Raw genomic sequence first — 20,551 nt, forward strand, 5'->3', positions numbered from 1 at the left:
ACAAATGACTCAATCACAATCACTTCAGTTAAGGACAGCAGGAAGCAGGGACGTGTGCAATCATAATCAGTGGCCATGTAAACTTAGCCCTCCTAATCCCTTTAAATGACTGTGTAAACCATGCAGTGAGATGGGCACCTGTTCTCATTCACATCCCACCCCAAAAACTCCCCATTCAAATTCCTAATGCACTGTAAGAAAACAAACAAAAAAGGACACATAAAATATAAACAAAACACTGATCTTAATCAATGCTATTCTGAATTTGTTGACTGAAAAATTGATTACAAAAACATTTATTCACAACGTTTAAAAACATTTGAAATACTTTACATGTTTAAAAATTTTATGACTTTTTGTCATAAAATGTTTTTCACAAAACAAGCCTTTAGACTATGAACTAAAATGGAAATCCAATGGATATTACAGTATTAAGGGCAGTTAAGGCATGACAAATGGGCTCTGGTACCCAGCCAAGTCACAAAACATGTTTTAAAACACGTTCTTTCATTCCCCTCTCCCATCTAATCACGTCAGACAGGATGGAGTCTTTGAAGTGGCCTAGCCTCTGTCTGGTGGTTGCTCCAGATTAAGGGAGAGACATCTGATTAGACCTTCAGGGATTAAACATCTGTGGACCTGCTGTCAAATTGTTCTGCAATTTCCCTGAAACAACAGAACAGAAAGCCCACTTCAGACTCATGGAGAGGTGTCCGACCAACACTCATGTTACAGAAGGACGCTACTCACAAACGATGTGTAATTAATCTTATCTGTATGCGCTGTGAGCATGCTAACCGATTTCAAATGTTCCAGCATTGTCTGGGTTCTGATGAATCACAATATTCGCAACAAAACTGGTTCAACACAGGCAAAATAATGCAGCCTAATCTTAAAACCACATCACAGCAAGCACTCGTCAAAGTGCATGTGGTCCATTCCAAGGCACAATCACAACACACGGAGTCATTAACACTCAGGACCAAAACGTTGCGTCTGAATTACTCACTGTAGCTCATGCTTCAGCCGGACCATTCTGTCCTGCAGCCTATGGTTCTTCACTACCGTCGGGTTGTCGGGTACAAACCAGGCAACGATGAACTTGCACAACAGTATAACATGCTGCAGAGGAGACAGGGAATAAAGCACCAAAGGAATCACTTACACTATAATGTAACATTCAGAAATGTAAGTGACAATGGAAGAAAGTTGCTGAGTGGCATTTAACATAATCTCACCAGGGTAATGTGCTCATTTAACCTGGTAGCGTTCAGCAATTATTTTAATTAGTAGTTATTATTGGATCACATTTGTCAAATATGTCAGACTAAGAAGCCTGACTTGGGATCAGCTTGTACCTGTTAAATCTCCATAACTGAAGGAACTTTAACAAGGACAGCTGATCCCAAAACACTATTGTCACTCTGAAACGCGGAATGCAGTAGCGCAGCATTAGAACTCGCCTGGAACGTTTTCCCCTGATGTCCAAGATGCTAAATATCCCAGTAATGAACTGAGATGACCTGAGATGGTCTCATACTGGTGTGCCCAGCCCTAACAAACGTACCTCAAACAGGATGACAAAGGCGAAGCGTACAGCCAGTATGAGCCAGAAGTGGGAGGTGAGACTGTGGTCGTCATCATTGCGGTAGTCCCTGTAGCTGAGGATCAAGGACACATCTTTTACCCGGGCTGTCCGTGCACCAGAGCACACGGGCTCGCTTCTGCCTTGGCGCCTGTGCCCTTCAGCACCCGAGCACAGGAGCGAACGTTCCTTATGTATGGGTCACGGACAGGCTCACCTGCACTGAGTGATATTGAACCCGCTGGGTGAAATCATCTGTGAGGGCATGAAGTCTTTGCGTACACTTTCCTCCGACATGTACGCGGTGCTGAGGGTGTAGGCGATGAAGCCCTCCATACAGCTGAAAACGTTTGATTAAAATGTTGTCGAACACTCAGGATAAACACAGCGTGAAAGAATGCAGGCTCTACATATTAAAGCTTATTTATCGCATGACTTTGAAAAGTAAACGTGGTCTATCTTGATTCAGGTGTGCAAAAGATGAAAACACACAAAACTCCCACAAAACCATAAACGGGTAAAACGTTTCTGATACTGACTGCATGTCTGTCGATGTCCCATTGGCACATGGCCCATAATAGTAGCGATAAATCAGACGAGGGACAAAGTCTGAGGAGATGCCGATCACCAGTCCATTGGCAATGACTGCCATAACGCCAATTACCTCCAAGACAGGAGTCCACACACCTGAGGATCACACACACACACACACACACACACACAAAATGACAGGCAGTATGACACTGTAAGCACCAATACTTTTTCTATCCTTTGTCAGTCAGTACAAACACATTTGCGCATAAATCATAGCTCACCAATGTCGTTGGTTTTCAGTGGCACGATGCGTCGTTCCAGACGCAACATTTTGATGGCATCCAGGCGGATCTCAAATATGTTATTGATGAGGGATAATAATGGAGCCAGGGGGAATGCAGCCACAAAGATGGTGGTGAAACTGAACTGAATCACTGCAAAGTGGAGAGAGCAGGTTAGAGGTGTGAATGAAGAGCTCAGTACTGTACAGTGTACAACACAAGGAAGGAGACCATTTGGCTTTATTTTTATTAGTTCCAGTATAGCATAATATCACTTATTTATGAAGAAATAATAAGTAATATACACTGATTGACTATTTTATTAGAGACACCTGGCTTTTCACAGCTGGAGCTTCCCTATATGGAAATCAGACATGAAGCCCCACAATACAACAAATTAGGTGAGCACGTTTTCTATAGATGAGTGAATTTGGCAACTCCCAAACTTGTGGGGCTGTGGAGAGTACACCACGAATGTTGTGACCGAACAAAAACACCAAGAGAAAGGGGATCCTGTGGATGTAAACAACTCATCAATTAAAGGGGTGAGGGGAGGACGTCATGACGACCAGACCAGCAGATTGTGGTTAAACACGATGCTGGTACCAATGTGTCTAAATGTGTGATGTCCATGACACAAACAAACAAGGCTTCTATAGGAAGATCGATTACAGATCCCTCCGGTTGTGTCGCATGACAAAACGCACAGCTCACTGTTCAGTAATTCGAGCACCACTGCTGTCTAAAGGCTAGAATCCAGCGGGAAAAAAAGAGCTTAAAAATATAATCACTGAGCAGGGGAGAAACATTGCCTGGTCAGATGAATCCAGACTTCTGCTGTTAATGCGAGGGTCAGAATCTGTTGCAAGCATCATGGATCGAGGAGTCCTTCCTGACAGGTGTGCACAGTTCAGGCAGGTTGAACTACGGTGTGGAGAATGTTTTCTAGGCACACCCTGTGACCTCTGACACCTGTGGATCATTGATTGAACAGTAGGGCTTACCTAAGCATGTTGGTCAGTGAAGTTCATGCCTTTATCCCGTCTTTACACTATGGCAGATTGACACTTTCTGCAGGACAATGCACCATACCATAAGAGTGGCTCCAGGAAGGAGACAGTGAGTTTTCTTTGCTTCCCTGACCTTCACAGACCCCAGACCTTTATCCTACAGAACATCTCTGTGATGAGGAAGAACAAGCTGTTCAGAGCATGTCGGTACCTCTGTCTGATCTGCAGAGGCTGCATGTCTGCATGGGCCTTGATTCCTGTAGAACGATTTCATCACCTAGTGATGTCTATGCTGATCTGCGAAGGCTACAGGGGGTCCAATGCTCCACTAGATGGGGTGTCTCTAATAAACTGGCCAGGTCATTCAGTGTATAATTACTGACAATTTTAATGGTCTTGTCATTTTAAAAACCTATGTAATAGAATAATGTCACTACTTTTCCATCCTCCTATTTTAGTTTGTGAAACAAAAATCGTTCATATTTTGATGCCTAGTGAGATTTGTCACCTCTGTTCACATTGGTTAAGGGAGAGTGCAATGAGAGAGCAAAACACAACTGGGGAAGAGTGGAAATGTGTGAGCGGACCTTCAACACACCTACCCATCTCCAAGTATTCATTGAACAGGCTGAATGCATCGACAGTGTTCAGGTGATAGTTTCTCAACCAATCACGAAGGTTGCAAATCTCACACGGGTTCACATCTGGTCCGACATTTCGACATGCCTTCCTGTAGCAGTTCCCACAATTCCTGAGCTGCTTCTTAATTGCGGTCTTCTTCATAAAGCGTTTAAACCAACTGTGGAGAAGGTGGAGCGGGGGGGGGGGGGGGGGGGGGCAGAAAAATACCTCAAGAAAATGCACAGACACACCAAAGTACAGTGACACCTAAAATAGTTTCATATAAACCATATCTGGATTTCCACATGAATGAGCTCAAACCAGGAGTTATGCAGAAAGTAACTCAGGAACTACACAAGGCAATGTGGCTTACGGCACAGTGAACTCAAAGATGTTGTTGACGGTTTGTTTCAGGACCAGGATTATGGCCATCTGGATGAAGAGGTCAGTGAGACAGCCACTGGGGTGACACTAGAATACCACAGACAGAGAATCTCAGCTCAACACACCGCAGGTGTCACATGTAGACATGTTGTCACATGTTCTCAGCTCAACACACCGCTGGTGTCACATGTAGACATGTTGTCACATGTTCCCAGCTCAACACACCGCTGGTGTCACATGTAGACATGTCACATGATCCTCAGCTTGTCTACCGTAGAACATGTGACTACAACAGTGTGCCAACGTGAATTTCAACATTTCATAAAGATGTGTAAGGTATAAATCCTACCTCCTCCAGTCTCAGTTTCCCTGCTATCCTCACATAATTTCCTGGGTAGCCATTAATCCTGAACAAAAAAGTGAATAATCACTTACTCAGCTGACTGATCAATGGTAGATCTAGATACAGCCTGCACATCTAATCATATGCTGTGGTGTGTGTGCAGAGGTTTCAGGAAATGATGTCGAGATCAGTGAAGCCTTCAGATGTGTATACCAATATGCTTTACCTGCCCAGGAAGAATGCCACGTAGATGAGGGAAGAGAAAAGGGTAAAGAACTGGAAAGTGAACATCTTCACAGTGAAGCTCCTCTCTGCAGACGACGAGCGGAGGTTCTCTGCGGGGCCGCGCGGCAACAATCACAGAACCATGCAGAATAAGGAACACACGCTGGATAAGTCACAAAACCGTTCAGACGCGCTCACCTCTGCACACTGTGCAGACATGGAGACACGTGATGCAGTGAAACAGCTCATCTGGAGTGTGAGAGCGGATCTACTCAACACCATCCCACTGCTGAACACAGGCCAAGTAGCACATTTTAATTATAATGCAAGACGGACTTGTACATTTCTCCCATTCTACGTACCTATTTTACACAGCTTTAAGGCCATGAATTTGTTCACCTGCAAAAAGATAAAAATGCGACACTTGAAATCCCAAATCTGCTTTCTTTATCCCTTTCAATGAATAAACATGGCTGTAAATAACAAGCTACTGAAGTGATAAGCAGTTTTTACATGAACAGATTGCCCCTCTTAAAACACTTGCAAGCGAAGAAGTACACCAAGTACACATATGATGTGGCATGGGAATATTCTTAAGTACTTAATGTAACAGATTACTCTATCCGTTGGTCAATCTTAAGGCATCCTTCCCTTTATGACCCAGTGAATCTAATTATGTGGCTAAGGAAAACATGGTGGACGTCTGTATAGTGCCAGCCGTCCTTGGTTGGCTCTCCTTACGTGAGTCATGACCAGTATAGCGATGTAGTGCAAAACAGCCCCCAGCATCACAGATATCACATTGGAGTTATCACTCAGAAACTTCCAGTCGGATTCTGACAGAATCATGGCGGCCCACACCCGGAAGATCACCAGGCCGTGGGTCAGGCCGATGATCAGCAACAACTAGGCAAAGCAGCACACAAGAGGCACATTACACATCTGTTACAACACAGATACATATTATAGCTTCATACTATACTACAAACACTAGATTACTTCAATCAATCAAATTTTATTTATATAGCGCTTTTTACAACAGTTGTTGTCACAAAGCAATTACTTACAATGAATTAATACTGTGTGTAGAATATATTAGGCAATTGATCAATACTATGGTGCGATTAAATAAGAAAGCACGTTTGCTCTTGAACTATCCAGGAACTGCACTTGAATTTTATTTTATAGCATTATATTGTATTAGTTTGTATCTCTAAATCTAGGTTTTACTACTGACTCATTTCTAAATTTAAGCATAATTTTGGACTGTAGAGAACTAAGCACTTTTCTGTCACTTTGGATCAAAGCGTCTGCTAATTGCCATAATTGTCAATGTAATGAACTACGGGCAGGCGACAGGAATGGCAAGCACCTGACCTCAGACTGATGAGTAACGGTCCACTCTCACACACCCACACACTCCCTCACTACGCTCTCCTTTCCACATAAACCGAATGAACAAGGTGACCGTCAGCGGTGTGACTGGTTCAATATGTACTTACCACCAGGGAGCCCAGAAGGACCACGATGGTGTTTTGCAGGTAAGAGTGCTCGTTTTCCTTGGGTTTACAATGCGGGTCATTCACGATCATGAGGATTAGCTCCTCCTGTGGACACCAACACAGGTCCTCTGGTCAGAGATGGCTGAGATATTAGCAGCAGGTCCAAACTCGGGTTCTAGCAGGTTCTAAAGAATGAACAAAAATGGTACAGTACCTCATTGTCGTTCCAGTCGAACATATTCCACCTGGTGATGTATAGCGATCGATGTCTCTTCCACAGCTCCAGAAATACAGTGGCTAATTCAAAACATTTCAATGTGTTATCAAGCATCACTTATGGCCTAAATGTATTTGTGTTTACAGTGATGAAAAAACCATGAGAGGAAACCCCACATACCCCAAATAGCCATGAACATTGCAAAGGCGACAGTTCCTTCATTGTCAAACAGATGGCTCATCTAAATGATAAGAGCAACATATGGCACAAGGTTCTTCAGTGCCACACTGAATAATGTGGTCTCTCTTAACATAAAAGTGATTGTTCATGCATTTTCTCAGTAAGAAGGTCTAAAGGCAACAGGTGGTACAGGTGTCCTGGGTTTGAATCACCTACCTTGGCATAAATACAGGTGTCAGACAGTTGCCACGCATGACACTGTTTATCACATCTTGGACACATAGTAATGTTGGACTCACAGACCTCTTTTCTGTAACGCATATGCACACACACGTCTACATAAATAAAGATCCATGTTGCAATTCTACCTTTTTTCATCCATATCTTGACATTAGGCCTGTCACGATAACAAAATTTTCAGAACGATATATTGTCCCAGAAATTATTGCGATAAACGATAATATTGTCATTTTAAAGTGCCATTATAGAATTTTTTCTTGCTTCTGGGCTCCCCAAAGGAGCTTTAAGACAATGTGCCACAATAATATTATAGTAGCATAATAATACAATTACACCAGTTTGCAGTAATGTAATGTATTGTAAAGCTCATGTATGGGGTCATATTTGAGCTTGACCACATATATGTAGTGACTTTAATCTCCTTCAGAATGCCATCATTCACTTCATTATATAAGGTTGGAATGGCAGTTTGGGAGATATAGGTTTTCTTTGGCAGTTCATACTGCTTGTCAAATCTTTGCAGCATGTTTATAAATGATTTCTTTTCGACCGTATTTAACGGCAGCATCTCTTTGGGTATATATCGAGTTAAGCCTGGTTTATACTTGACGCATCACGAGGGTCCGCGCGGGGAAAATGATGTAATCGCGGTGGCTCCGCATTATTTAATGGTGGTTTATTTTCAAAACGCCCAATCTTAACGTCTTCACGTTCTCTCATGTTTCCTCCTGGAATTACAAGAGGCTCGTATTTGGTAATGTAATACAAAAGAACTGTTCAGTCAGACAGATATTTGTTGTGAAACAAACAAATTCCAGCACTTTTCAAACCTGAAACACAAAGCAACATTAAAATTCGTCAGGTAAATGTTAATTCTCCTGTTTTTGAGGGGTATTTCTTTAAACTGCCACATATCGTTTCGAACAACAATGAATGTGACGCGGAAAGTATGAACGCTTCCGCCGTTCGCGGAGGTTTGCGCGAAGTGTGCGGAGTCGCGCGCTACGGTCACTGTAATAAACAACCATTAAATAATGTGATAAAAAGCGAATCATTTCGAGTCCTATTAGCCTCTAATACGTTCTCGCGAGTTAACACATCTCCACCTGTGTGTGTGTGGAGTAGGGGTGGGCGGATCGATATTTATATTGATAGTATCGATACAAAGGTGAGGATCGGTATCGGATCGATACCACGGCGAAAATATCGATTCTTTTGCTGCAGTTTAGAGGTCTGCGCGGGACTGCTTTTTTAATCCCGCTCCCGCCCGCTCCCGCTTGTTTTAATCCCGCTCCCGCAAAAAAATCGCTTGTTTTAATCCCGCACCCGCCCGCCACATACACATTTCTGTCGCCCCCGCCCGCAATCCTAATATGAATTGAATTAATTAGATTTAGTACTTGAAATTTTCTTATGTATTTATTAAAACAGCAATATAGCGATGGATCGCGCTGTCCCATTTCTTACCACAGTCCAAACACATGCCGTCAGTGACGTACACCAACACTTTCTGATATCAATCACAACAAGCCGATTTCCCTCTCCATTAATTACAATGGAATATGACTTCCATACATCAGACTTTCCTGTAGTTGGCTTAATTGTGGTGTATTCGCCTGTTTTAATTGAATTTTCCACAGCTGAAACTGGTTGACCGTCTACAGCAGGGGTCGGCAACCTATGGCACGCGTGCCACCATTGGCACGAGGCATAATCACTGGCATGCGACATGCTGGACCAGCATCAGCAAAAATATATATAATTTAATATAAATTATTATATTAATGGATTATACTTTTGCGAGTAAAAAGTATAGACACTTTTTACATTTCAAGTAAAAGTATCGCCCCCCCCCCCCCAACGGTTTGGAAGTATCGGTATCGGTATCGGCAATACTGACCAGTATCGTATCGGTATCGTATCGATACCAAAATTCCGAGTATCGCCCACCCCTAGTGTGGAGGCACTGTTACTGACGCATACACTCTCCGTGTACTGCACTCATTTCCTAACCTGTAGATGTCGCTCTCTGATCACAGATTCGTCTTCCCTTAAGGGGGGAGGGGGTGCGAGAGAGCAGCACTGCGTGCCTTTCTGAAATCTAACGTAGTTGCGGTTTATTCTCATGTAAACAAATTTGCGCGGAAACCCAATGGCCAATTATCGACATCAGCAAAAATGATCGCGGTTAAAAAAATTATCGTACGATAAGTCGCGACAGGCCTACTTGACATATAATAAATGTGCATATGGGCATCTACATGGCAGTTAGCGTATTGAGACCCTCGGCTGAATGAGATGAATGTTAGCATTTTGAATCACTCACATGATGGGATCCGTACTGAAGAAGGCAATGGCGTAAAGAAAGACAACCACACCGATGATGGCTGCGGGGATCAGCATGCGTGTGTACCAACCCAGCCACAGAAAATACAACGCCACCTTCTCGCCAAAATATTCCCTAAAAGAACATCCGCAATTGGTCAGCAAAGAGCATATGGGGGTGGGGTCACAAAATACATGTTAGTAACAACAATGATAATTACAAGATCCATAAGAGAGAGATGGGTGTGGCATAGAAGCAATGGAGAAGAGCACTTACCTGATCTGATCGATAGGCTGTGAAAATACATATCTGATGGCACCCCAATTGGCCCATTGTGTCTCCAGACGTTTCTGCTCTTTTTTCTACAGAAACAATTGCGTTAATGAGAGACGTTCCAGAGCCAGACAGCTCAGCCAAGGTCAAGGTGAAAGTGCATCATTTAACTGAACCAAACAACAAATAAGCAATATATTTAATTGATTAAAGAAATGTACCTCATGGAGATAGAACAAGGTTTCAAATGCATCTTGCTTCAGAAGATCCCTCAGGCCTTCTATATGTGCCAAGAAGGATTTAATGGAGGCAAACACAGATGCATGTTCTGTACACTGCATAGGCAACATTACAATGTTTCATATCTAACATATATATATATATATATATATATATATATATATATATATATATATATATATATATATATATATATATATATATATTATATATATAAATGTTTCATATCTATATAACATATAGAAACTCAGCTAGTCTCCCCTGCAAAATCTGGGCTTTCTGTAGACTCTTATATTGGAATCGTTTAATTTGTTTATATTGTATTTGCTATTATGTATGGTTGAATGATTAGTAAATCATTCCAGTGGATTTTAAACAGTACAGGAGGCATGCACATGTCTAGAGCTTTGATTGATTCTCTGTCTCTGTTACACAGCTAGCCCTGCATAAGGTGTGATGCCGCTTCACCAGTTCCTGTTTAGGGAATGATTGGGGACTTCAAGCACTCAATCTAAACAACAATCTCCAGTCAAGTAGCTACTTGGTTTCAAGTTAGGGCTGCACAGTAGTGTGTTTGTTGATTGGTACCGGACCAAATGACTATGCAAATATTGACATTAATGAAGGGTGCAAGCTTTGCCACGCATACAAAAGGTTTTTAGACCCTTTCTCACAAATTTCAGATCCTCTTCCACTTTTTCCTCATACATAAACACACAATTATCCACAATGACACAGCAACGAAAGGTCATTGGAACACTGTGCAAATGTATTAAACATTTAAAAATGTAATATTCTAAGTATTCAGACCTTTCACTTAGTACTTTGTTAAAGCACCTTTGACTGTAGCGACAGCCTAAAGTCTTCTTGTTTCCACAAACTGGGCACACCTTTCTACTGGAAATTTCCCCCAGTCTTCTTGGCAGAATTGTTTAAGCTCAGCCAGGTTGAATGGTGCATTTTCAAGTCTTTCCAGAATCTCTGTCTTGTCCATCTTTTCCCAATATTTCAGTCTGGCTGGACTACCATATCTAGACTGAGAATGGTGAAAGCTACCATGTGCTAGGGCAACGTCAAAGCAGCAGAACATTTCTTTATTCTTCCTGTGGTGAGGCAATACTGTATCACATCTAACTTCAGTGTGTACGCATGTACCCCTTAAACTTCCTGACCATTCTCAGGTCACACATGAGCCTTCTACAACACAGTGGGGGTTTAAAAAGGCACAGCACTCACATGAGTGCAAATATGTTTACTTGTGGTCAAAATAACGTCAAAGTGAAACTGAAAACTTAGGCTGAAGTCAAACTCATGAGACGAGTCATTCTGAATACCAAATGGGAACTTTACACCCAGTGCAAAGGGAGATAAAAGGCAATAGCAGAACGTTACTCACCTCCTGTCCCAATGAATGTGTGGTATAAGACAAAGTGGACAACCCGTATCCTGCAGAAAGTGAGATATGTCATAGCCAATGCATAAAATGTACTGAGCATCACAGGCACAGAGATGCAGTGGCCATTGGCTCACCTGGTAGTGTGTGGGATACAGTCTTTCTGTTTGACACTCCAGTTGCAAGAATCAGACACCTTCAGCAGGTACTTATATTTCTCAAAGATGTCATCTGGCGCACGGATGCCGTAAAATACCTTGTTGTCATGGGTGATTTTCTGTTGTGTATAATGCAGAGTAAGGAAAGGTGCACACATTGAGTTAAAATATTTTATGGCTAGTCCTGACTAGCAGTCTACGTATTTACAGATGCCATGACCAAGACACAAAGAAACTTACTGTCACTTTCATGTTCTTTGACTTCAGTTCCTTCGTGAAGGCCACCTGTTTCTTGAATATTGGATTCCCCTCGTCTTCAATTAGGCACGCAACCAGGATACAATCAAATGATAGAACAGTAGGCTTATGAGCTCTGGTCTGAAGAAAGTCAACAAAGAAATATCTCAACATCATCATACTTCGTTAAAATCACATGCATTATTGATTGGCTATAATGCAACACAATGGCTGTCATGAAGACATTTTGTGGCTTTAGAGTGGAAAATTGTTGCTTTGGGAACAGACAGGAAGCCTAGATATGGCGGACGATCTTGCAAGAGCGGAACGTACTGGTCTGGGTTTTGTGGCAAGCTTGTGGAAATCCCAGGACTGCAGCATTGTTGGCAGAACTCAAGCGCATGGCTTAAGAAGCTCAAGGCTCGCATCACGTCTTTGCAGATGGAACTGCTCAGTACCACCCACTCCTTTATGTTTCAGTTAGTTTCAGTCTCTTACCGTGTGGAATAATAGGGGCTCTCTCCCATTATCCATACTCCTCTCCCGCAGTTCCAGGTCATCCTAGAGCATACAATGACCAAACAGCCATTAGATCTGTGTCTAATGAGGTCTTGTTAAAAACATATTTCTCAAAAAACAGACATCAGACAGGTGAGGGCAGACCACGGGGACATTTTCTGTTTCGACTCTCACTCTCTATGTGTATAATAGTCAACATCACATCTTTATATTAGACATGCTCATGAGTTTTTATTCCTTTCTGGTGCATGCCTGCCACCCTTGTCTGTCTGACGACCATGAAATTCTTCATGAAGAAATTACTCTTATAATAATTCTTAAGCAAATGGCGAGCTCCCTCACCACGCCAAGCAATCGCAACATGAAGATTTTTCTGCCCCCCCCTTCTCCACAGTTGGTTTAAACGCTTTATGAAGAAGACCGCATTTCAGAAGCAGCTCAGGAAGAAAAAGAAAATCTGAATCTTCAGTCTGATTTACTACATGATTAAACGATTAAATCTTTTTTTCAACTTTGAATCAAATACAATAGTGTCGCAGCTACATACATTTATTTACTTATTACCAAAGATAGGCAAGTGCCTAGATTTGCTTACTTATACATACTTGCTCCTACATGACAACTGCCAACTGTCAACTATTCATGTCTTTCATGGGTGACAAGAATACATAGGTGTGGTTCTTCAAGTTTCTTTCAAATGATAATGGCCAGAGAACAAAATATATAACTGCTGAGTAAAGACCTGGTCTAGAGCTTACTGCTTTCACTAGAGAAGGCAGTTGGGTGAGAAAACGCTGAGTTCTTCCTCTTTAATGGGATTGTATGGTGTATTACAAATCCATGACAGACTCTGTCCCCACTGGCATAATGTAGACACATGCCCTGACAAGGCTGTGTGTAACAGGACCAGAGCATGATAATAGTACTGTAAACATGCATCTGTATTTATCTGAAACTGTGTGTGCGTGTGTGTGTGTGTGTGTATGTGTGTGTGTGTGTCAGCAAGAAAGCAAGTTTCTAAGCATGTTTTCCTCCTGAAAATAACTAAAGACCTAATTGAACAAATCTCTCTGAACATAAACAATTTAACTAGTTATCTCACTTCACTTCAATTCTTTTTTGGATGTTTACATTACATGTAAATGTATTCTTTTTCCCCACAAAACACTGACTGACCACCAAGCATCAGAGGTTTTGCCTAAGTACTACAAGCTATGTACTTCATGCATATATGCTCAAATTCTCTTTCACTGCTAGTGCTAATATTACACCAACGTTCCATACCAAATCACATCGCAAATGAAAAGATTCACACAACACATTGCCGGCTAAGGTGGTCAGGGGAGATGAAAGCATGCGGGCTTGTTTGACAGAAAGATATCTAGCTATAGGCTATAGTCAAGACAGTCAGAGGATGTCAGGGGAAGACATAAGATAGGAAAAATGAATCACTAGCTTAATAAAAGCCTAAACTTTCAGTGTGACATATTTCTGTATTTCCTAACATACTGTGTACAACGAAATGAGTAATGAAAAAACACAGATTAAGTTAGTAAATCTAAATAAAAGAATCTATAATAATGAATGTATATCCCAATATAGCAACTAAAACGTAACGTATATGTTAAGCCTTTATGGCGGGAGCGAATAAAACGTCAAGGTATGTTTTACATCCAAGGGGAAAAGATCCAGCCACGTTAGACTGTGATAGTAGGATACGGCACACAGGGGTCAGGTACAACGGAACACGTCTCCCATGATCAGGCAACATCATGTCAAACATTCACACATTCTGTCGTGACAGGTAAAAATTAAAATTTATTCAGCCCGTACGAAAAACACCATCTGGATAATTATCATTTGGAGAAACACATTACAAATGTACTCAAGTCCGAGCAAGTGTTCGCCCTGCTGAGCACGTCAGTCATTTGACACCACATTAACGCCATCGGTGTCAACAATATTTACAGTCAGAAAGAAATAGCAAGTACAGTATAACGTTAATAGCCCTAAATCAAAATTCGTCTTTAGTGGAGCCTGCCATTGCTTGTATCTCGATGCGCAAGTTAGTCAAATGTCGAGATGTAGGCGTCCTAATGTGACACATCGCTTTGATCTCACCCTTAAAACGCGCACGTAAATGAGCGAGGGGTCTCACGCGCCCTTACCTCTCGCTCTATGTCAACCATGGTCAGGGCGCTTTTCGGACCGGTTAAAGCGCGACGGTCGGCTGAAATTGTTCCGTTTGACTTCTACGTCCTCGTTGACATTTCGGACGACGGTTCAATCACAGCATGAGGGGGAAAAATGAAAACGAAGCATTTTAGTATAAAAACAAGTTTGCTGCGCGCCACGCTTCCGCATTCCCTGTAGGATCGTTTGTGTGAAGGTACGCGCGCGTGCGATATAGCCTACCTGTTGCTGGAGCGCGCGCGGATATGGGGAGAGACGTCACATTACTTGGAGGGTGGAGCGGGTTAATGGACTTACTATAACATGGTAGCTAATATCGAAAGAAACAATGCAGATGTAGAGCTTTGTTATCCAAGCTACGCTCCTGTTCACATTTTAACACTATAATGGTCCATCTTGTTACTACGCTCACGTCTTTAGGAACACACTTCGTAGGCACATTTGAGTACATCAGGTTGGGACACATTTAATAGGCAACAATATTGCCGTTTTGACACTTGTCAGGATCACTGCAGGGTTTAGTGTAGTCTGCCAATGAAAAGTACTCAGCCAAGAACAGCTATGTACTCTCAGAAATATCGCTAATAAAACAGAAGACAGCCAACACAAATTCTGCATGGCACTTGAGAGGTAAGAGAGTGTATATTATAGTCTAATGTAACTCAAGTATTAAAAAGGAGCACACACCATAAAACAAGCTATTCAGCCAGTCAGACATGCAAATGGAAAATATTAAGACAACAGTTTAAAATGGTTCCACCTACAGGCCAGGTGAATCACATTTATTTCTGAAAATTGCTCACATCCAGTTACTTTGCTTCTCAGTACTTTATAGTATTGCTTTATACATATGAAACACTGAACAACCAGGCAATACCGTAGATGTGAAAAATGCACAATCAAGAAATTACAGAATCTTTAGAGGTTGATCTACCACACAGTTTTTAAGTGCAAGAAGGTTTTCTTACGGATTCTGTAACAAAATATTATGGGATGCAGCCTAAGATGTAAATATATATATCGATGCAGGACATCACGGCATGTACATGCACTGCTGACGACAAGCTGATAGCATTTAATCTTCGTCCTCTTCCTCAGCTGCTTTGCGAAAGTTCTTGCGGTTCACCTTCTTTCCACTGCTGAAGGTGATCTGACTTCCTGTCCCTTGCTCTCTGCTGCCCTCTTCCTCAAACGCTTGCTTCCTCTTCCTGTCCTCCCGTTTCTCAGTGTGGCGAGAGCTCACGCTACCTCCACCCTCTTCCTCCTGGCCGGCGTCTAGGTGGCCCAGGCCGACCTCGTGCCCTTTTCCTCGGCTGACCTTTGACGCGCTTCGGCCGTCATCTTTGGAGGCGTGACTGGGCTTGGTGAAGATGATCTTTTGGTCAGAGCTGCTTTTGTTGTCCTGGTTGAAGGTCGGGGAGAAGGACTCACCAGCGGCTTCTTGGGACCTCCTCCGTTCCTGGAGTCCCTGGATGAACTGAAGAGCAACCTGGGCGTTCTCCCGCTCACCGGTCTCAGGAACGTCCTCCAGGCTGTAGCGGGTCCAGCGCTCAGGATGAGCCAGGTAGTCTGGCACTCGTTTGCCTGACGAAGCTTTCTTAGCACCCTCTGAGGCTGCACTGTATCTTGCCCGACCTGATGGCGGCGATGGTGGGGCGGGGCGGGCAAATGTACCATCAAGGACGTTGTCTTCAGCCAGCTGAGTTGACGTGAGCTTAGCGGCGCTATCCAGGTGGTCAAAGATGCTTCTGCTTCGGTCAGAGAAGCTCAAGCTTCCACCAGTCAACCTGAAGGCAGGCTTCCCTTGAAGAAAGGTGCCAGCGTGCCGAACTTCCTCCTCCTCTTCAGAAGACGACGACAAGTCCTCAACCTTTCTTCCAAAGGTCTCCAAAAGCTCATCAGGGTCTGAGTCACTCAAAGAGACGTCATCAGGCACATCAATGGTGTCTCTGTTGGACAGGCTGTTGGGAGCATCACCCTCACCTTTTGAATCACTCATATTGCAGGTGTCGAGATTAGAGGATCAGAGTCGAAATACAAAAATCTGAGAAGAAACAAATGAAGACTTACTGGTTTCATTATGTACAATCTTGTTACAAATGATCAAGATACACTATTTAAATAAACTGAGAAATAACACCTAAAACAGACAAAACTCACGAAACACACAGACACTGACATTAAGACTACTCACCTTCAACAACAGCTTCCAAAAGCAAATTTTAAAAGAATTCAGAGAAACAAACAGCGGTACCTTCAATCTGTGTTTAAAACACACACACACACACACACACACACACACACAAGTATGGTGAGTACCAGGTATGGCATTGCGATTCAAATGCATCATTAATCATAAGTATATAATAAAGCTGCACAGTTCTCCGCCTCATATTTTCCAAAACATAAAGCTGGTGTACCATTAGCAAATAAAACCTAATTAGCATTTTTAATGATTAATTAACGCAATACCTTCAACCAAATCCTAAATCAGAAATTTATGGACATTTACACTTGGGAACGAGTGCACGCTGGTATCTTACTGGAGTTGAGGACTCACAGGTACTGCGAGATTTCCAGCTCTGCACAGACTCTAAACGTGTGAGAACAACCAAACCCAGCCATTGCGTTGAGTCGGGAGTCCCTTTTCCTTAAATTATTAGATGCACAAATGTAAAACCTGTAAAACATAACCCGGAGGTTTAAAGGATTTCGACAAATTAGCTAACGTTGTATTTCTTCACTAGTTTATGCATCTTGTTTGCTAGCCAACATCTTAAATGTGGACAGTTCTGGTCACTCCATGTCAGGTAGCGTTACCAGCTCAGCCACCTGGCTCGGTAGCTAGCTACATTCTCTGGGTAAACTACCCTTACAACCTCCACCCGTAGCAGCCAGGTAGCCAACAGCGCTGGTGACTTTATTATTTTATTTTTCAAAGGGCATGTTGACTTGTTTTGTCCAGATAAATACATTAATAGTTCTCCTTTAACCAAAAACTGTGAAATATCTGGAAGAAAATTACGACTTACGTGCGTGTCTCTCTTCTTCGCTCTATGCTCGTTGAGCTACGTGGTGAACGAAACGCATATCGCCCCCTACTGTACAAAGCGAGGTTTGTCGGTCATACACGTTACGCAGGACTAAGGTGTTTTCTACAACATGCCCAGCAGAGGGAGACACTGTCCGTGTGTGTCCAGTCAGCTTACTGCCTGCCAGTAGTAACGTCTTGATTCATTGCAAATGCTACTTAGAACAAAATAACAATAATAGTAAACCCACATAATTGTTTTAGAAAATGAATATTGTAATGAGCCGACGCAATGCAAAAACAATTTTACGTAAAGCTGCAAATTATTTTTCACCATAGGTCACACACCTATGTACTGTACTGAATCTAACACTTGCTGTGAAGCAGGTAGTCTGCACCGTCTGTAGTGGCACTGTATTTCATCAGAGCAGATAGCACCGGTGACAGGAAGGTCCTGTGTGTGTTCAGCCAGCCTTTTAACGTGGGGTAGGTGGCACTGACCATCTAAAGATCATCAAGCTAAAGACCGACTAGTCAAAGAAAAGCCAGAGTTTGAGCTAATCACGATGCACTGTGTGTATTTTCTCAAACTTGTTTTCCTATGCGCGAAGCTTAACTTAAGCCACTAACTTTATTGTCCTGATACTCAGCTTTGAGGGATATAAACTAGACTCTGTTATCTCCTTGAGACTATGAGCCATAACATGGTCCATATGCACACAGCTCCGCCACGCTGAGTCTATATAGAAACGCATCACTGATTTTTATATAGATCAGAGAAAACCGAAACGTGCCAGGGCCAAATCCAGTACGCATGTCTGCCGACGTAAAGTCTCCGCCGCCTCAGCCCCTCCCCTTTAAATACGTAATCCGCCTAGTTTACAAACGCGTCGTACGAGCAGCGGTGGAGATTTACACCTCACTAACTATATCCATCTTTACATGAATATATCATTTAAAGTATATATATACATATACAGGTTTTAATGACAGTATCACGTTTAGTGTCTCCGCAAAGAAAGAGAAAGACTTTTCGACGTTGGCGGAATTCTTCCATTGTTCCGTGGACTTTTTGTTAAAAGATGAAGCGGATAACGGGAAAAACGAAAGACGCGACTCTGCTCGAGATGACCAACAAGGCGGACGCTCACGTGGAAGGTAACGCCGTCTCACCAACGCCCGGTCCGGTCCGGACCCGACGTAACCGTACATCAGACTCCGTGCACACGCAACTCAGACACGCAGCTATGAGGGGGTGTGCGGGGAAACGAGGAAGACGGGAGTGAAAACACCGCACGTTTGGCGTGTTTTATGTGGAGTAAGAGGGAACTACGCGGTTAGCTGGATTAGGTCGTTTCGTTTGGGTTCTGGGGCCCGACCCACCAAGTATCTCACGGAAAACACTGATGAATTTGCCAGGCTAGTCCAGAAACAGTGGCCGGGGTGAAACTTTCCTCCTGAGGACTGAGCTTCCCTGCGAAGGACTGGTTGGGTTAGTTCCCTAGATAGCTGCAGACCCGACTAATACGGGTTTAAGGGTCTTTGGGTTAACTTATCAGATGGTATTCTGTGTTCAGCAGCCAGCCATACAGATTGTGAAATGTTGTGATTGAAATCGCAGATAAAGATAAAAAAATGCCAGGTTCCAGGTAAGGCTTGAAAAGATATTGTGTGGGACGACTATGATCTTTCAAGTAACCAGTTTCCATTCCTAGATCTTATCATTGGTAACAGTTCAGAGAAAGCTATCGAAACCATCATAGGCCTTGAATTTTCTTCTATGGAGTCGTAATTCAGATCAGACTTCTTGAACGGAAACATGAGTCAGGATTCCCATAGCCAGACGAAACTTATTAAACATGAAGGAATTATTCATTTCAAGCAATAAATCTGCTATTATTCTGTAAGTTTTTACAGAGTAGCCCTCCTGTTTGGGTTTTCCTTTGGTAATTTGGCCATGTAACAAATCAATGTCCAGTGGTTTCTGTCCTGACAAAACGTGAGAATCTAGCAGCCCCCTTATCAAAGTCCTCACAGGCCTGAATGAGTCATGACTACAGTCTTCCCCACTGTGCACTCAGGGAGGATTTTTAGAATTCTTGGCTGTGGTTCGCTCTTTCACAGGAGGAAAGATGAAAGATGGGCTGGAGAAATTGTGTGGGCATAGGATGCCCTTTGGTTTAAATGTCCCATTTCTTAAAAGATTGTTATATCTGCTGTACATTCAGATAAGCGTGTTTCTTGTATTGTGTGCATCAGACCTACTGTAACGGCTGTATGACATTTGTCCCTTTCAGTGATACTGAGATGAGTGTTCAGACACAGTGTTTGTTTGGGCACAATACCCCTTTGTTGTGCAAATGCAATTTGTCATGTCAGAGGGTTGCAATAATTTAAGATAAGCCTACTTTCTGTATGATGTTGTACTGTACTGTTTGTACTGTAATTGCACCCATGTAGGGATCATTCTCTCTTCCTCCGATACTGAGATGCTGCACTAAGCAACGTGTGGTTAAGTGCTCCGGTGTCTCCCACTGCTTCTGATGACTGCACAATAAGTGTGCACCTCCATTAATGACCTGCACACAGCTTAAATGAACCTGCAGCAGGGTCCTTGTTCCCAGCGCTCTATGTCAATTTGATTAGGGGTCTTTAAACAGGGCTCAAGGGAAAATAGAGGAGTGTGTGTGTGAGTGAGAGAGAGAGACCTGTCTGATGCTGTTTTTCACTTCCCATGATGGCACCCTGCTTTTGCTGCTTGACGAATGAGACTCTTTAAGAGAGTGTTTAGGAAATGCCTGTTCAGCGGCGAAGGGGAAGAAGGATCTGTGAGGCGGCACCTCTGCCAGGTTTTCATTTCACCACTTCACCAATGCAAGTTAACTGTGGAGGTGAAGCCATTTCATTTACTCTGTATACTGTAGTTCTATGGCTACACGTGCTAATGAACATTGTTGAAATCATCAAATGTTTCTCGTGTTCTTGGGATGGTTTCAGTGCTCTTTTTTTTGCCAGAGTCCTGCTACAATACCAGTTACTGTTCCTGATGTTTTGAGTCA

General features: G+C 42.7%; 3 protein-coding genes across 11 annotated transcripts in view; 1 reads left to right on the top strand and 2 right to left on the bottom strand.

The window, feature by feature from the left end:
• Positions 1–280: 280 nt before the first annotated feature.
• ano9b (anoctamin 9b) lies at positions 281–14,675 on the bottom strand. The gene is made up of 24 exons (XM_076998579.1): positions 14,437–14,675; positions 12,248–12,310; positions 11,753–11,890; positions 11,492–11,631; positions 11,358–11,407; positions 9,943–10,001; positions 9,725–9,810; positions 9,449–9,583; positions 7,099–7,192; positions 6,883–6,943; positions 6,700–6,782; positions 6,486–6,590; positions 5,725–5,889; positions 5,346–5,382; positions 4,985–5,093; positions 4,765–4,822; positions 4,405–4,502; positions 4,013–4,209; positions 2,401–2,553; positions 2,125–2,272; positions 1,803–1,925; positions 1,568–1,661; positions 1,010–1,122; positions 281–666 (listed from the first exon to the last, which is right to left on the bottom strand). Exons 1-24 carry the CDS (start codon positions 14,455–14,457, stop codon positions 624–626), a joined length of 2,373 nt encoding a protein of 790 aa, XP_076854694.1. The 5' UTR covers positions 14,458–14,675; the 3' UTR covers positions 281–623.
• A 530-nt stretch (positions 14,676–15,205) lies between these two features.
• On the bottom strand, positions 15,206–18,291 carry tssc4 (tumor suppressing subtransferable candidate 4). 5 transcript variants are annotated; one of them, XM_076998599.1, is made up of 5 exons: positions 17,841–18,291; positions 17,494–17,707; positions 17,022–17,141; positions 16,656–16,722; positions 15,206–16,505 (listed from the first exon to the last, which is right to left on the bottom strand). In XM_076998599.1, the coding sequence occupies exon 5, from the start codon at positions 16,458–16,460 to the stop codon at positions 15,537–15,539; it is 924 nt and encodes a 307-aa protein (XP_076854714.1). In that variant the 5' UTR covers positions 16,461–16,505; positions 16,656–16,722; positions 17,022–17,141; positions 17,494–17,707; positions 17,841–18,291; the 3' UTR covers positions 15,206–15,536. The 5 variants fall into 5 exon arrangements, with proteins under 5 accessions (XP_076854714.1, XP_076854703.1, XP_076854722.1 ...); XM_076998588.1 differs by having other exon boundaries at positions 17,005–17,141; XM_076998607.1 differs by having other exon boundaries at positions 16,974–17,141.
• A 65-nt stretch (positions 18,292–18,356) lies between these two features.
• ano5b (anoctamin 5b) overlaps positions 18,357–20,551 on the top strand; it is a 35,481-nt gene continuing 33,286 nt past the window's right edge. For 2 of the 5 annotated variants that reach the window (XM_076998557.1, XM_076998563.1), the window contains exon 1: positions 18,357–18,650. In XM_076998557.1, the coding sequence (XP_076854672.1) occupies positions 18,575–18,650 (76 nt within the window). In that variant the 5' untranslated portion in view covers positions 18,357–18,574. Of the gene's footprint in view, positions 18,651–18,684; positions 20,384–20,551 lie in introns of those variants that run through there. The other 3 variants (XM_076998540.1, XM_076998545.1, XM_076998550.1) reach the window with 2 other exon arrangements.

Source organism: Brachyhypopomus gauderio, chromosome 1 (genome assembly GCF_052324685.1).
Source record: "Brachyhypopomus gauderio isolate BG-103 chromosome 1, BGAUD_0.2, whole genome shotgun sequence".
Taxonomy (NCBI): Eukaryota; Metazoa; Chordata; class Actinopteri; order Gymnotiformes; family Hypopomidae; genus Brachyhypopomus; species Brachyhypopomus gauderio.

Bases quoted from the DNA above. Each gene is read 5' to 3' on its own strand.
- ano9b (XM_076998579.1), bottom strand. From the start codon at position 14,457: ATGGTTGACATAGAGCGAGAG. The intron at 11,408-11,491 runs GTGAGCCAATGG...CACTTTCTGCAG, and splicing joins TGTATCCCACACACTACCAG to GATACGGGTTGTCCACTTTG. The intron at 6,944-7,098 runs GTAGGTGATTCA...CTTATCATTTAG, and splicing joins ACACCTGTATTTATGCCAAG to ATGAGCCATCTGTTTGACAA.
- tssc4 (XM_076998612.1), bottom strand. From the start codon at position 16,460: ATGAGTGATTCAAAAGGTGAGGGTGATGCTCCCAACAGCCTGTCCAAC.